Consider the following 14,687-nt stretch of genomic DNA (forward strand, 5'->3'; position numbering starts at 1 on the left):
ATATTTTCGTAGTTAGAGCGTAGAAAATCTATTTTTGACTTTGTAAATCCAATTTTTACCATTATTAGAGCCCTGTACACATGAAATACACATGGAAACCTTTACACTACTACTACTTGTTTACACTAGATTGTACAACACTAATGCGCAGGCTACGGGATGACTGCAGGGACACAAGAGACGGCTGCCGCTCATAGCATATACTGTGGCAAGCTACCGAGCTAACTAGTTAGCCTCCAATTTATTTGTTCTAAACTTTTGAAAGTTTTTCAAACAGAGTGGATAAGAAGGACAAAGTAAAAAGCCGAAAACCTACCACCTCCACACAGAATGGGAGGATAGCTTTTTTTCCCCACTATCATGTCAGACATGCCATGGTTGACTCCTTGCAGTGTTAAGGTAAAGTAATCTCATGTAATGTCTCATCAATGTAACATTACTGACGCCTAGGGACCAGAATACTACATATGACTTAATTTTAATCAATTTTTGAAAAAACATGATACGACGAGAGAGCGATGTTCGAACCGCCATGCAGGGAGGGACGACTGTAAAATTACAGGTGCATATGTCAAATAAAACTAAAAATGAATCCTCCTCACTCCTCATCACCTCTGACGATGTTCTGAAGTGTTTACATAGAACCAGAACAGTGTTATGAAATTGAAAAAAAAAAGGGGGACACACCTTTTGAGTTGAGTGTGTAAGGATGTGGCCAATCGAACTAACTCCTCCAGCTCTCTCACCAGCTTGTTCCTCCTGCAGTGAAGACGCAGCCTGCAAAATGACAACACTCAAAGTCAGAAAACGTTTCATGTGATCAATCAATTAATCAGACACACAAGCCAGAGCATGGTGTTGTTATTGGCTGTCCTCAGGTGACATTGATGTCATCGGATTGTGGGAGCTTTGTTTGTTGAGAAGTAAGGCGGCCATTGACAGATGATTTGATTGGAAGCAAGCCAAAAAGAGGAAGTTTTTGATTGGGTTACGGAGAAGCACTTGTGAGGTTAATGCCTACGGAACTTTCACCTGCATGCATACCGGTCTTGTTTTATAACAGGATTGAAAGGAAAATTGTGGACGCAATCCAGAAAGAAATTGCAAAGAGTTGTCATCAAGTCTTCGGATTCATTTGTGGTGCCGTCTGTGTAGTTACCCTTTTCTTCTGGATTACATTTGGGGCACAACTGTATCTAAAGTCGATTTTAATGTGACCCGCACAACTGAATGAGATCCATAACACAAATTCTGCCTTTGCAAAGATGGTATTGCCAGGTTTTTATTCACTTACAGTACAGTACCAGATATTGGACTGTGCAGGTGCACTTAATGTTGTATGTGAGCATACATTCTCGTGTCTTTGTGTGTCCGCTCGACTATTTTGTGAACGTGAGTGCCACAAGAGGCTCTTTTGTGAGCTTCTCGTGTTACGCGAACAGGAGACTGAAAGCGCACAAAAGGGAGGCTTGAGCTCAGGAAGAGACTGACCTCAACAGGAGTCTTGTTGAGACTGGGGGGCCAGGGGCCTGAGTGGCGTCTCTAATTTGTGATATGGATCAGGCAGAGAGGGTTTGACGTCACTGATAGTCACAGGACAATTGAAGGTCCCTTGTTTTGTCACTTTTGAGTCGACCCTCATTACATCTGTTTACCTACTGGATGACAGCTAGCAACAGCCACACTTAACTTCAACTCCGCTTTTAATATTATCAAAAGTGATGCGAAGGCTGCTGGATGTGTAAAGCGGCAATGAAGTGCACACAAGGCACAAAACTATAAAACTGTAATTCAGCTTATTCCTCCGTGCAGCCATAACTGCCTGGGCTCATAGCTGGTTGCCTGGCAACAGTCTCCCATCCCCTTGTAAAAGATGTTACACATCATCACTGTATACATAAATACACACACACACACACACACACACACACACACACACACACACATATCTACGAACATAAATATTTGTTTGTTTCTTTTATCGGGCATGGTTGTACATAAATTAAGTGAGAACAGTATTAAGCTGCTGTGCACAGTCTCCCACCAGGAGACATTAAGATCTGTAATTGGCTGCTGGCTTTTCCTCATTTAAGTCACCGGTGGGACAATTTGATTTGCAGTCAATATAAAAGTGACAACTTCAGTAACACAAAACCACATTTGCAAATCCTCCCTCAGTTTCTGAAAGACGCACAAGTAATATTGACAAGTGCCAACCTTTCAGTCAGAGCCTTGCTCTGGCTATCCCTAGCGGCTTGCAGGTCTTTCTCCAGACGCTTCTTCTCTGTTTCCAGCTTCTGGGCATCATTGGGCCCCAGGCGCTGGCGTGGGCTGACGTATTGAAGCTCCTTCAGCAGCTCCTCTTTCTCGTTGATGAGAATGAGACGGTCGCGCTCTGGGTCCAGCAGCCCCGGCCATGCCTCGCTGTCCAGTTTTGCGATCTGCACCTCGATGGTGGCAATTCTGGTAAGCGTGAGGAGGATAGCGGGGGCTGAATCAGTGGAAACAGAAGCAAAACTGCAAAACACAAAAGCGCTAACCTACCGACGCTTTGCCTCCTCGTACTTCAGACTGAGTCGAACTTTCTCTGCCAGTTTATTGGAGTTGTTCATGTACTGCAAACACATGTTCAAAATATAATGAAAACTGCTGAATTTCAAATACTTTTTGCATTGATTATGTCACTGGTTTACTAAGTGGGACTCACCTCAGCAGGGATGTCGGTCTGGGAGCCGGCATCAGAATAGAGACGGGGTATGGAGAGCTCCGAGTTGGCCAGCGAGGGACTGCTGCCCCACAGTTCCTGCTGTGAGCCAGAGTCCAGCTGGAAGCCATCCTTCAGAACGGCCAGTTTCTGCATGTAAATACAAAAAGTTACCACTTCTTTTATAACAGTTCCGCTGTTTTTTTTTTGTTTTGTTTTTAGAACTGTATGGCGGGCCTGATAGAATGCTCGCACGGGCCATATAAGGCCCAGGGGTCGTAGGTTGCCCAACCCTGCAGTAGCGACTTGGAGACACTTTTTCTAATACTTTATTCAGCAAGCTATTATCACTATTTGTGATAAAACTTTACTGTTACTGTTACTGATATAAAATGTATAAACGCTACAAAAGACAAACGCACACACACGCATGCACACACACGAACACGCAGCATCACACTGGGTTGTCAGCTGCAGATGACCACAAAGAGGAAATAGAGGGGAGGGAGGCTACAAGTGTCCACAAGTAGGAGTGAGATTTATTATTCAATTTTGTGCAAATTACAGTCATATATTTAGACTTGCCTTTGTCCATTCTACAAGTGCTGTGCATTTGATACAAGCTAAAGGTAGTGTCCACATCGATGGTATAAAAGTAGTTCCATACCTGCATGAGTTCTTGCTTTTCCTTCTCGCCGGAGTTGATGGCATCCCGGATGGAGCGCACCTCGTTGAGGATGGCTTGTGCCTCCTGCAGCTTGTAGCCATACGGGCTGTTGGACACCTTCTGGTCAATCCTGCAGGAGTGGAGGAAGGAAAACAGAAGTGGATATGTATTTTGGGTATGGCAGGTTACTCACAACCAAAACAGGTTTTTGGGCTTCATCGTGGATCTTTGTATCATTACATGTGGGTGTTATAGCAAACAGCCACAAGGGGTGCAAGAGTGCCCCTGTGGTAAATTAAGTCATGCATGTGTCAGGACAACAGGTCCTTCCACATTCTTCATGCAGTGAAGAGGCGAGGGAGGCTAACACAGAGAGAGAGATAGAGGGAGAGGGAGAGGGAGAGAGCGAGGGGGAGGGGGGGGAGAGAGAGAGAGAGAGAGAGAGAGAGAGAGAGAGAGAGAGAGTGCTCAGAGAATGAGGAAGTGAAGGAGAGTAGAGAAGATATAATCCTCTCTAAGTGCTTCTCAAACATTGCTGAGTAATAACAGTGTCATGAGGTACGTTAGGACAAAAAGCACACTTTATGGTAGACTCGTTTCACATAACGTAAAACTATGCAGCTAGTTGCATTTCCTCCCCTATCATCACCTTCAGCACTGGCTCTCCTCGGGGCTGTCTGCAGAGCCCCCTTCTTGTCACTATGCTGACTTATGACTGCTCACCCTTAAAGCCAAACTGTCACATCGTTAAGTTTGCGGACGATGTGGCTAGAACACACGGAGAGCTGATGGAGTGACAACAACCTCTGCATCACAGGAAGAGGACCAGAGAGATGATCGTGGACTTCTGGAAGAACAAATATCGTCCCCCCCACCATGAACATCGGTGGAGCGACTGCTGAAGAGGTTTCCAGTTTTAAGCACCTAAGCGTCCACCTCAACCAAGACCTTACCTGGAGCAACAACTGCTGGAAGGTATGCCAGCACTTTCACTTCCTATGGACACTAAGGAATGCCTAAAGGACTCAGTGCTAACACAGGTCTGCTCTGCAGCGGCTGGTGAAGGCTATGCAGAAGGTTGTTGGGAGCGGGCATCATTCCACCATTGACATCTTTGCTTCCAGATGCAAAAAGAGGGCCACTCGCAACAGGAAGAACTTCACACAACCATCACATAGACTGTTTGCCCTGCTTCCATCAGAAGGAGGCTGCGGAGCATCCGGAGCAGGACGACGCGCCTGAGGAATAGTTCCTTCCCTAAAGCTGTGACACAACTGAACTCTGGGGATGCTCTCTGAGGGACAACAATCAACAAACAAATCTTGAACTTCCTCTGTGTGATGGAAACTGAGGCTTTCCACCAAGGAAAGTTCCCAAGCAAAAAATGTCAAAACGTGTCAAGAATTTTGTCAAATCTCAGCGGGAGCGACACCGGCCGCATTCCAGCCTAAGCCTATTTGCATTTGTGCAAACAGGGATTGGTTGTCCAGCGCCATCTGATGACTGTAACAGGAGAGGAAAAGTCATGAGGAATGTTGTTCAACCACTCTGGCCCTCAGCTACTCATTAATCCTCCTGAAACTCTCACTTGCGCAGCGCCTAGCGAGAAAACGCCAGACCGGACATTCCTGTTCTCTTTCAATTCGGACTGACAGCTGATTTGCTAGAAAAAAAGAACTGGATTTCAAAAACACGCACACATACACAAACATTAAAAAATTTACAGCCACAGTTTGAAATTAAAAGAAAGGGAGGAATGAATGCCTTTCATTGTCGCAATTGTGACTGATGGCTGCTGCACCTTGCATTTGTAGTCTCATGGGGAGTAAGTGGGTCACATGCGGGATCCTCTTTCCCCAGCTGGTCTTACATTGGTGTTTTGACAGAGGTGTCAGTGTTTAATGACGGGATGGAATGTATGATAATGCTAAGGCAATAACTGAGGCGATAAGGAGACGTTTAGTGCTTGCAGAAGACAGATGTAACTTTAAACAACAAATGCTGTAAATTTTAATGATTTGCAAAGCAGAGGGAGCTTCATCTCATGCAGCAGCAGAAATAAGAAGCGAAAACAGCTAAAGAGGAAATGGAATGAAAGTAAGTAAGCAGAACCCTACACTGCTGAGACAGAACACTGCACAATTGTGGACATTTTTATCAGTCCAAATCTTGAAATGAAAAATTAAAATCATTAACTGAGACTACTTACTCTTTCAGCGTTTCAAAGCCTTGTTCTTTGTACTGCAGTTCCTGCTTCATACAGGCCAAGTCCCGCTTCAGCTTGTTGACCTGCATCATCAAAGACACTCTCTATGAGGGTGTAAAGATGCACTGAAATATTCATTATACGGCAAATAAATCAACTGTGACTCACATTTTAAGTGACTCAAACACTAAAATATATTTATTCCAAACTCAGATTTGATCTGAGGAACTGATGTGATGTGATGAAGTGTGGTACGTCCAATGTAATGATTACACGAAACGGTTAATTTCAATGGGTAAAGAGTCAAGCATGGAGCGCCACTGTGGTTGGGTGCAGGCAAACACACAAACTAGAGTGACATGTAATTTACTGTATCGCAAATAAATATACGTGAATGTGTTTGTGTGGGACATTCCCTTACCCGACTTTTGGCTGTGGCTATTTCCGCTTTAAGGATATCTGGGTCGTACTTGCTGGAGGATGACGTCCTGGAATTCACTGGAATGGAAAAAATTGGAAGAGATTCAAAGAATAACTATGTACTGTCAAACATTGTCCCACTTTTTATTATTTCACATTGCTGAGACTTTCCACTGTACACTATATTTTTTTTTTTATTACACCAAAGTGGAGGAAATGTGCATTTTCGAAAAGACTTCGACTCCTCACAAGTCCGTGAATGAATCTACACTGCATTCTGACTGCTGATTGGATGAGCGAGAGAGGAAGGAGGGGGGCCAGTGTGTGCAGTGAGACACAAAAACATGTCTTGTGCGAGTGCCACCCCCGCTGTAAGCTATCCATAACCATGAATATGTAAAGAAAATAGAGAATTAATTAAAGAAAATAGAGAATTCTGAATGGATACATTCCTTTGCCGGAAGAGAAAAAGTAACTGAAAAGGAACAGAAAATGTAAAAGCATATGAGATACGACCTCATGTGCGGCCACAAGACTAGCTTTTCAATGATGGAGCCAACATGAAAGAATCATTCAAAAAAATATCAGAGCATCTACTCTACAAATTTAAAAATAAACTGAAAATTATTCAGAGAATGAAAAGAATGCCTATCTCTGCAAAGACAGTCAAGGACAGGAACAATAGAACGGCAACAACATCATCATCAGTAGGCAAATGGATGACAATAATTCAGCGCAAGCATATTGAAATGTCTGTCATGAGTCATGTGATGTAAACGATATTGAGCAGACAGCACTGATCTACAGATAAGTGAACTCTGATGGGCTTTTTTATGTTAAAGAGGGCTACGTCTTGTTTTAATTTCACACAAATACGGGAACGATTCAGTGTTCAGTGTGAATTATTTCAAAGTAGGCCTAAACATGAAATCTGCGCTTTTAAAAACATTCAAACTTTTAAAAGTTTATAAGCTGTGTAATGTTTTGCAGCTCCAGACTATTTTTCTTTACCGGAAGAGGAGGCAAAATGGCTCTTTTAATGGTAAAGGTTGCTGACTCCTGGTATAGGGTGTCCTGTTTTACACAGTAAAGAGATCCAAAAGGAGACTGAGGGCAGCAATATTGTGGCAAAGCGGAGATTGTGAGTTTTAATATTGCAGCTCTCCTTTAGAACGCTTGGGTCTGGTACTAAAATTAGTACCTTCAATTAGAGACATGTTGAGAAGAGCAGGTACAGCGCAGTGGAAAGGGGGACATTAGTGTGTCTACTTACAGCTAGTTTGCGATGTTGACTTGTCCTGCCAGGTGTCGTTGAGCTGCCGGTACTCCTGTTGTGCGAGACGAAGCCTTTGCTCCTTCACCTGGTAGATCTCTTTCTGGGCACTCAGGGCGTCGCGGGCCACAGCCAGGTACTCCCGCAGCATGGACTCTTGCTCCCGCTGCCATTGGGCCCGCGGATCCTCCAGCTGGGTGCTCTCTGAAGGCCACAAAGTGGAAAGATTTAGATATGCTCACTAAAGCAGCAGACAATTGTAGAGGAATAATGAGACAGGCTGGCATAGAACATTACATAGAAAGATTGCACAAACTCACTAGTGTTGTGGTCGACGTAGTACGCTCCAACCACGGGGTCATACGCCTCCTCCCAACCGACTGGCAGCTCATCTCCGATACAGTCGGCGAACGTCAGAGGCTTCGTGTGCCTGAAGAAACAAATCAATCACATCATTTGCTTGTGAGTTATTACTTATATTTGGTCATTAATAACTTTTACTCCAATTACCTCAAAATACCATTCAACAGCCTATTGTTTTTGCTGTAAAGCATAAGTAAAAGGGCCCAAAAAGTGTCACGTGAGCTCCGAGCCTACTTTGACCCTGACACATTCTTATCAGTTCATTCTGAAGTCCAGGTGGATGTTAATGTGTGATTTAATGAAATGGGACCTTTCGCAGGAAAACAAGATCTACCAATTAAATAACTTTTAGGCCAGCAAGTGATATTATTTTTATTGACTTTCACATAATTCCAACAGCTTGAATGTCTTAAGACCCGCCACCAGCCTGGGCTAACATTGGATTATTGTGACACCTGAAAGCAGTTCCATGAGGCAGCAGCAATGGTGTTAGGAGGAAGGGAAGACGGGGGAGGCTAGTCTGGTATTTCAGAATCCTCTATTCACCTCCAAGAGCGAGGGAAAGAAAAAATGTGGAGGAGGAGAAGGGGGGGGTGTTCCTCCTGCTGACCACAATAGGAGGAAACCGACCCGTGGCATTCCTCAAGCTGCACTACCGCATCGCTTGGAGGTTTCTGGGGCAACCGTCTGCCTTACAGCCTGATCAGTGCAGCCGGGAGGGGTGGGGGTAGGGGGATTCAATGATGCTTCCACTTTTCCCCCCTAAAACTTTGTTTTTTATCAGCCACAGACCGAATTCTCTCCAGGGCTGAAACACATCACTCATTTACACAACTGGAAATCTATTTGGTTGAGTGCAAATCTCTACTTTGTACAACTTAGAATAACTATTTTAAATGGACTGTCAAACTTAGTAGGGTTGTTTCAAAGATGTCTGCCAGAAAATGCTGACGTTTCTACTGCCACAGTTAAGGCTTGACATGTTGGAAAATTCCTCGTAACGTAAACCTACAGACCCTTGTTGACACATATGCCATCTTTTCATACAGCTGCGGCCAGAGGTTTACATACACTCCGGCAGTACGTAATGATTTATTTGGACCGCTCTTTTTCTCTCAGTTACAGGGGGTCAAACGTATACAAACAGACTCAAATATATACATATGTTCACCAAATCCTGGAGGTAGTGCTGAAGTTTCTACAATTTATTTTAACTTGACAAAGCCATCACCTCTTATTAATTTACTTTTTTTTTTTCTCTTTGGCAGCAGTCAGAATGTGTGTGGTATGACAATACATCAGTCAAAAAATATATCTACACAGACGAACAACCCCTGGCAGCACTTTGAAAGCTGTGTTTATAAAATAAATAAAGTGGATTGGATGGGTTTAAGATATGTTAAGTGTTTAAGATAGAGTGGGAATCGCAGAGTAACTCACGATACAGACATGCAGGGCACCTCCACAAGCCCGGGGAGTGTGCATTACCACCGCTGTGGAAGGCGAGGTGCGGAAGCATGCAGCCCAGCCTTTGACTAGCGGTAGTTATGGTGAAACACGGTGAATTACGTAAACCAGAGCTATCAGCGGTGCAGCATGGTGGTTATTTGCGGACCACGGCTCAATTCTTTTTGGGCCCGTGGCACATTGTGGAAAGAAAATAAACCTAGCAAAAAGCCATACCGTAACAAGAAAAAAATATTTGTCTTTAAAGATTTGTCTTTAAATAAAAAGTATGTATAATTTTTTTTGCATCATAGACAATTTTACAAATTGCCTACCCCCCCCTATCGAGCAATATCAATAACTATACAGCACTACTACCCTAAATCAAGGGAGTGGACGAGTACCACATTCTTGTACTATTCTATGTTCCCAGTGACCAAAGAAGGAAACTGCTTCATCATGAAGAGACAGCGAGCAGTGGTGAGACTGAAAAGCCTGTGCAACTGCCTCTTATATTTCACGACAGCAGATACACAAACGGCGAGCCCGCGCCCAGTACAGAAACTGAACTGGGTCCTTTTCACTGATGAATAATGAAAAGGGGCCCGCAGAAGACCCCCTCGGCTTGGCTCTAAATTTAGCTCTGGGCCACAGCAAGGCTTCTGCCAACGGCTGGTTGGCTGGCCCGAGTCTCCACATCCCATTATTTGATTCGCCCACTAAATCCTGTCCTCTAATGGCCGATGGAGGGAAAGGGAGGTGGGTGTTTGTTGCTGACCCAAACTTGTTGCTCTCCATCACTGCTTCCTTCAAAGCGAAAGGCCAGCTGGTTGCGGCGGCCCTGGCCTCCATTTCACTTGTCAGTTGTTCAATAGCCACTTGTGGTCATTCTCACATACTCCACTACTTCAGAGCTCAAAGTGCCTGAGATGTCTGTGGCAGGCCAACACAAGGACTCGGAACAGTAAACATGGGCATTACAACACAGACTATAATAAGACCGCTGCCACTAACAGCCCATTGATCAATTAATAAACCAGGAGAAACCTAATCCAATCATCTACAGTATTTTGAACCACCACAACATCTTTCAAACTGTGGGTTTTAGTTTGCTAGCATCACTATTTTGCTAGAAGAGACACTTCTGCTTCTACTTTAGTTCAAAGTAACAGACCCTGGGACAAACACTGAATAAAACTGCAAAACATAGTGTTTGTTTGGGTCTGTTACACATACTCGTCACCTCCGTTCTAAACAGATACTGTGCCTTAATTAATCGCTGGGTGTGTCATCCACTTAAACAAAAGGTGGCGCCACTAGTTAGCTGCAACTGAAGTTACTATAACTGACACCACCAAGCAAAAGTCTTACCCCGACACACGCAGCCTATGGTGCTGACGTGGCATCTGTAAAGTTGAGGTTTACAATGTAAACAAACTACTACTAAACACCAGCTAATTCAGCGAAAAAACTTCAAAACGCATCTCTTACTTGTGACTTGAGTCTGAGTGGAAGCTGGCTGGGCTGGCTAAGTTTAGCAGAGCGTGCACACAGTGTTGCGTTTTACTGTTTGTTAATAAAGCGATGGAAATTTCATTGGCGGCTTTGTCTTCCTTAACCACAAGCACGAGCGTTACAGTTTACTGAGAATTTTGTAGCAATATGTGCAGAGGCTAACATCTTCTTCAAAAAGTTAATGAAGCTACATCCTACATCTGAAATACTGGGCAAAATTGTCCAATGATGTATTGCATCATTACATGTAAGGATTTTTGCATTTCATTAATAGACATTTTATTGACTGACCAAACACAGGCAACCACTACAGTACCAGTCAAAAGTTTGTAGACACTCAGTATGTTTACATGCAGTAAAAAAAACAACAAATTGTTGCATCAAATGGCTTATAACCACATTTTGAAAACACATGTAAACACATTAATTAATTTTTTTTAAAGATCGGATAAACATACCTAGATTATTCTATGCGTGCGCCAGTCTCTGGCTGACTGATTGTTCAGGAGTCAACAATACTCAATTCACAAGCGAAAAAGACAAAACAGAGACTGCGGGACTAATTATGCCAGCAAGGAGATAAATTAAAGATACAGATGATGAAAAAAGTCAATATATAAACACGTATGCACATTATTTCGTTTGTTTTGATTTATTGTGTGATTAATTTATTTAATTATTACCGTGACAGGCCTAGTGGTCCGTTTTTTAGACCAAAGGTTTCTGGTAGTGACAGCTATTGTCATGGAGCATTCTCTTCCTTTACCAACATAGCTGAACATAGCGCAAGCGGAAATGACCACTATTGCCCTCTTGTGTATTGGGGGCACACGGCGTCCACCGTCAAATTAGAGATGAACAGGCGACTTCACATTCGGTAATAGGAGACACCAATTTAGTGTGTCACCAATCAGACTAATTTAGTGCATGTAAACGTATAGAATAGAATGAAATGGTGAATTCAAACCTTTGACTGTACTGGAAAGGTAACTCAATAACAAGCCAACAAGCTTCCCATGTGGCTCCAAGAAGTACTGCACGAATGCATCTTAATAGTAATAAATACAGTAATCCCTCATTTATTGCGTTTAATGGTTCCAGACCCGAACACGATAAGTGAATTTCCGCTAAGTAGGATTCAATATGAATAGACTGAATATTTTAGTGGTTAGAGAATAGAACCTGTAACCTGTTTATGACTTTCTAAATACGGTTTTTACCATTATTAGAGCCTGGTAGACATGAAATAACATCCCTATAGCCACCTTTACACTCCGATTATTCATTGTTTACACCACATTGTGCAACACTAATGCACATGCTACGGGATCACTGCAGAAAAATAATAGACGGGCGCCACTCATTGAATATAGCAAGCTATCGAGCTAACCAGTTAGCCTCCAATGTATTTGTTCTAAACTTAAGAAAGTGTTTCAAATGGAGTGGGGAAGAAGGCCAAAGTAAAAGCCAAAAACGGACCACTTCCACACGGAATGGGGGGAGAACTTTTTTCACTCTACCATGTTTTCACTCATGCCATGGCTGACTCCATGCAGTGTTAAGGTAAAGTAATCAAACGTAATGTCTCATCAATGTAACATTACTGACGCCTAGTGACCAGAATACTATGTATGACTTGTCTTTCAATATTTTTTTACTTAATGCAAGAGCATGTAGTTATTTATTTATTTAAAATAAACAATCCATATGCTCTTGTACAGAATTGTTTTCATTATAGTTTTGCTGTAAAATTAGGTTGAGCGTTTGTTTAAAAGAAGCTTATGCTATAGGAAAAGCACCTTAAAGAAAAACTGCACTTTTTTGGGAATTTTGCCCATCATCTACAATCCTTATGTGAAACATGAGCATACATGTCTTTCCCTTTTCTGTGCGTTCTAAAGAGAGAAAAACAGTGAGCATGAGGGCGCCAACAATACAATTCATTCAAACTATTTTGGCTATAAAGCCCTCTAAAAAACCTCCAACAACGCTTTACGGTTTTATATACATGCTGTGACCATACAGTAACAGGTACATTCATGATAAAATGCAAAACTTACAGTATTATGCCATATTTTAATCATTTTAAACATTACCAGAACTTCATTCTTGGGTGCACTGATTTCACATCTAGCGCTACTGCCATCAACAACAGCAGTGTGTCAAGCACGTGTCTGTGTGCTACTACTAATCATGGCAGACTTTGTGAGAGCCGCTGCCGACGACTGCTTTTGGACAAATGAGGACTCAGAACCTTATCTATTTGAGCCTGAATATACGAAGGATGAGCTACAGGTTTTAGAAGTTGAACCCTCAAAAAGAGCAATGAAACTTAGCAGATGGGGGGCAAGTCACCATGATTGAGTAAGTCACCATGATATTGATTTTGAAACATGGGGCAGTACAGATCAGTACAGACTGGTGTCATATCACATTCTTTTGCACTGGCCCCTTTACCTGTCGGCAGTGGCACGAGGTCACTACGCAAGAAAAATAGTTCTTCGTATTAGCTGCTACGATAACAATGTAAGTGTAGCTTGGTTTACATATACTGTAGGTCAGTTATGTAAATAGAACATTGTAGACGTTTTTTGGAGGGTTTTTAGGGCTTTATAGTCGAAATAGGTATGTCCCGTTACGTTCATCGTTATCTCCCACATGCTAGCTGTTTTTTTTTAGCTGTTTTTATCCCTTTAGAAAGTGCAGAAAACAGAAAGACGTGTGGTCATGTTTCACGTAAGGATTGTGGATGATGGGCAACTATTTTTTTAAAGCGCAGTTTTTCTTTATGCGGGACTTACATCCCGACATACATGTTACCACACGCACAGGCTCCGCAATTTTTGGTAAATTTGTAGGCCGTGGCCAGCATGTAGAGGATGTATGGTAACAGAGGGGTTGCAAGTGTGTCGTGCTTATGGAGCAAGTGATTTGTGACCCACGTGCTTGCCGCTCGCCCTCTCCCATTGGTAGCTTTTAGATGATGAGTGCGGCATGCGACTCGTGTGTGCTCGGTATGCTTCACGTAAGGCTGTCGTACGTTTCACTCACTGAGGCCATACCGTGTGTGGGCATCGTACAAGGCTTGTGAACCCCATTCACTTCGATTGCAAGATGGACGTACTGGCTTCCTACGGCTATCGTGACCAGGAGAACAGCGGGAAGAGCTGCTCGGCGTGGCCGGGCAAGGCGCATACATGTCCGATAAGCTATGTGAGCGGCCGCCCTGTGTCCTGGGAGGTCTGGAGAACCAGAGTATACAGCTGGAGGAGTCGCCCGCCGCGGGAGGAACTGCTGCCGTGGCCAACAATGTACACAATGTACTTTTAAACTTGCGACACATGCACTACTCCTCTGCCTTGCCCTTGCGACCTGGCTGCGTGCAAGGTTTTCCTGCGTGCACGCAGAAAATAATTTGCATCCCAATTTTCTTATGGGATGCATGGGCTATGGGCTTTGCGTTCTGTCTTCGGGTTTGAAAATCTGTGCGGGCAATGTGCGTGTCTCTTGCAAGTTTCCCCATTTTTGCACGTAGCCAGCTCGTAGGAGCACGTACGTCGGGATGTAAGTCCCGCTTCTTCCAAAAATGAATTTGCAATAGAATTATTCTATGTTTGCCTGCTGCCAGTTTCACATTCCAAGGTAAAAAGCCCGGTCCAGGCTGCGGCGCACTAATGCAAACTGACAAAGCGTGCGGTGGAGTGCAAACACACGGAGGCCGTCCGCATAGCTGAATGGTGAGTCAGGGCGGCCGTGGAGAGAAATGTTCATTCAGTGTCGGGCATGAATTCCTCATGTAGCGGCACAAACAACGCCACACAAACTTCTTCACTCTGTTTTCCCTTCAAGTCACGCTTGAGTGGCGTCCATATAAAAAGGTGAATATCAGAAAAGATCTGCCCCGGACCCTTGGAACACTCATACCAGCCTTATCTGGATGATAGCATTCCTCTGACCTGACGACACACGTATAGTGCGTCATTGCGGGGCGGATGGATGATATTGCACACTGAGGAATTTATAAAGGCGGCCCTCACTTGAGTGGTTTTACACGAACATCCTCATGCTGAATTCGCCATTTATTCTGCTTTTA

The 14,687-nt window shown here is 43.5% G+C and overlaps 1 protein-coding gene across 1 annotated transcript in view; it reads right to left on the minus strand.

The window, feature by feature from the left end:
- wwc1 (WW and C2 domain containing 1) overlaps positions 1–14,687 on the minus strand; it is a 31,651-nt gene that overhangs the window by 8,632 nt on the left and 8,332 nt on the right. Inside the window, exons 2-10 of the mRNA XM_054755486.1 lie at positions 7,591–7,700; positions 7,271–7,474; positions 5,999–6,075; positions 5,581–5,660; positions 3,372–3,501; positions 2,708–2,854; positions 2,545–2,615; positions 2,218–2,463; positions 688–777 (exon numbers count right to left, since the gene is read on the minus strand). Coding sequence (XP_054611461.1) covers positions 688–777; positions 2,218–2,463; positions 2,545–2,615; positions 2,708–2,854; positions 3,372–3,501; positions 5,581–5,660; positions 5,999–6,075; positions 7,271–7,474; positions 7,591–7,700 — 1,155 coding nt within the window. The remainder of the gene's footprint in view (positions 1–687; positions 778–2,217; positions 2,464–2,544; positions 2,616–2,707; positions 2,855–3,371; positions 3,502–5,580; positions 5,661–5,998; positions 6,076–7,270; positions 7,475–7,590; positions 7,701–14,687) is intronic.

This window comes from Dunckerocampus dactyliophorus, chromosome 16 (assembly GCF_027744805.1).
Source record: "Dunckerocampus dactyliophorus isolate RoL2022-P2 chromosome 16, RoL_Ddac_1.1, whole genome shotgun sequence".
NCBI classification, from domain to species: Eukaryota; Metazoa; Chordata; class Actinopteri; order Syngnathiformes; family Syngnathidae; genus Dunckerocampus; species Dunckerocampus dactyliophorus.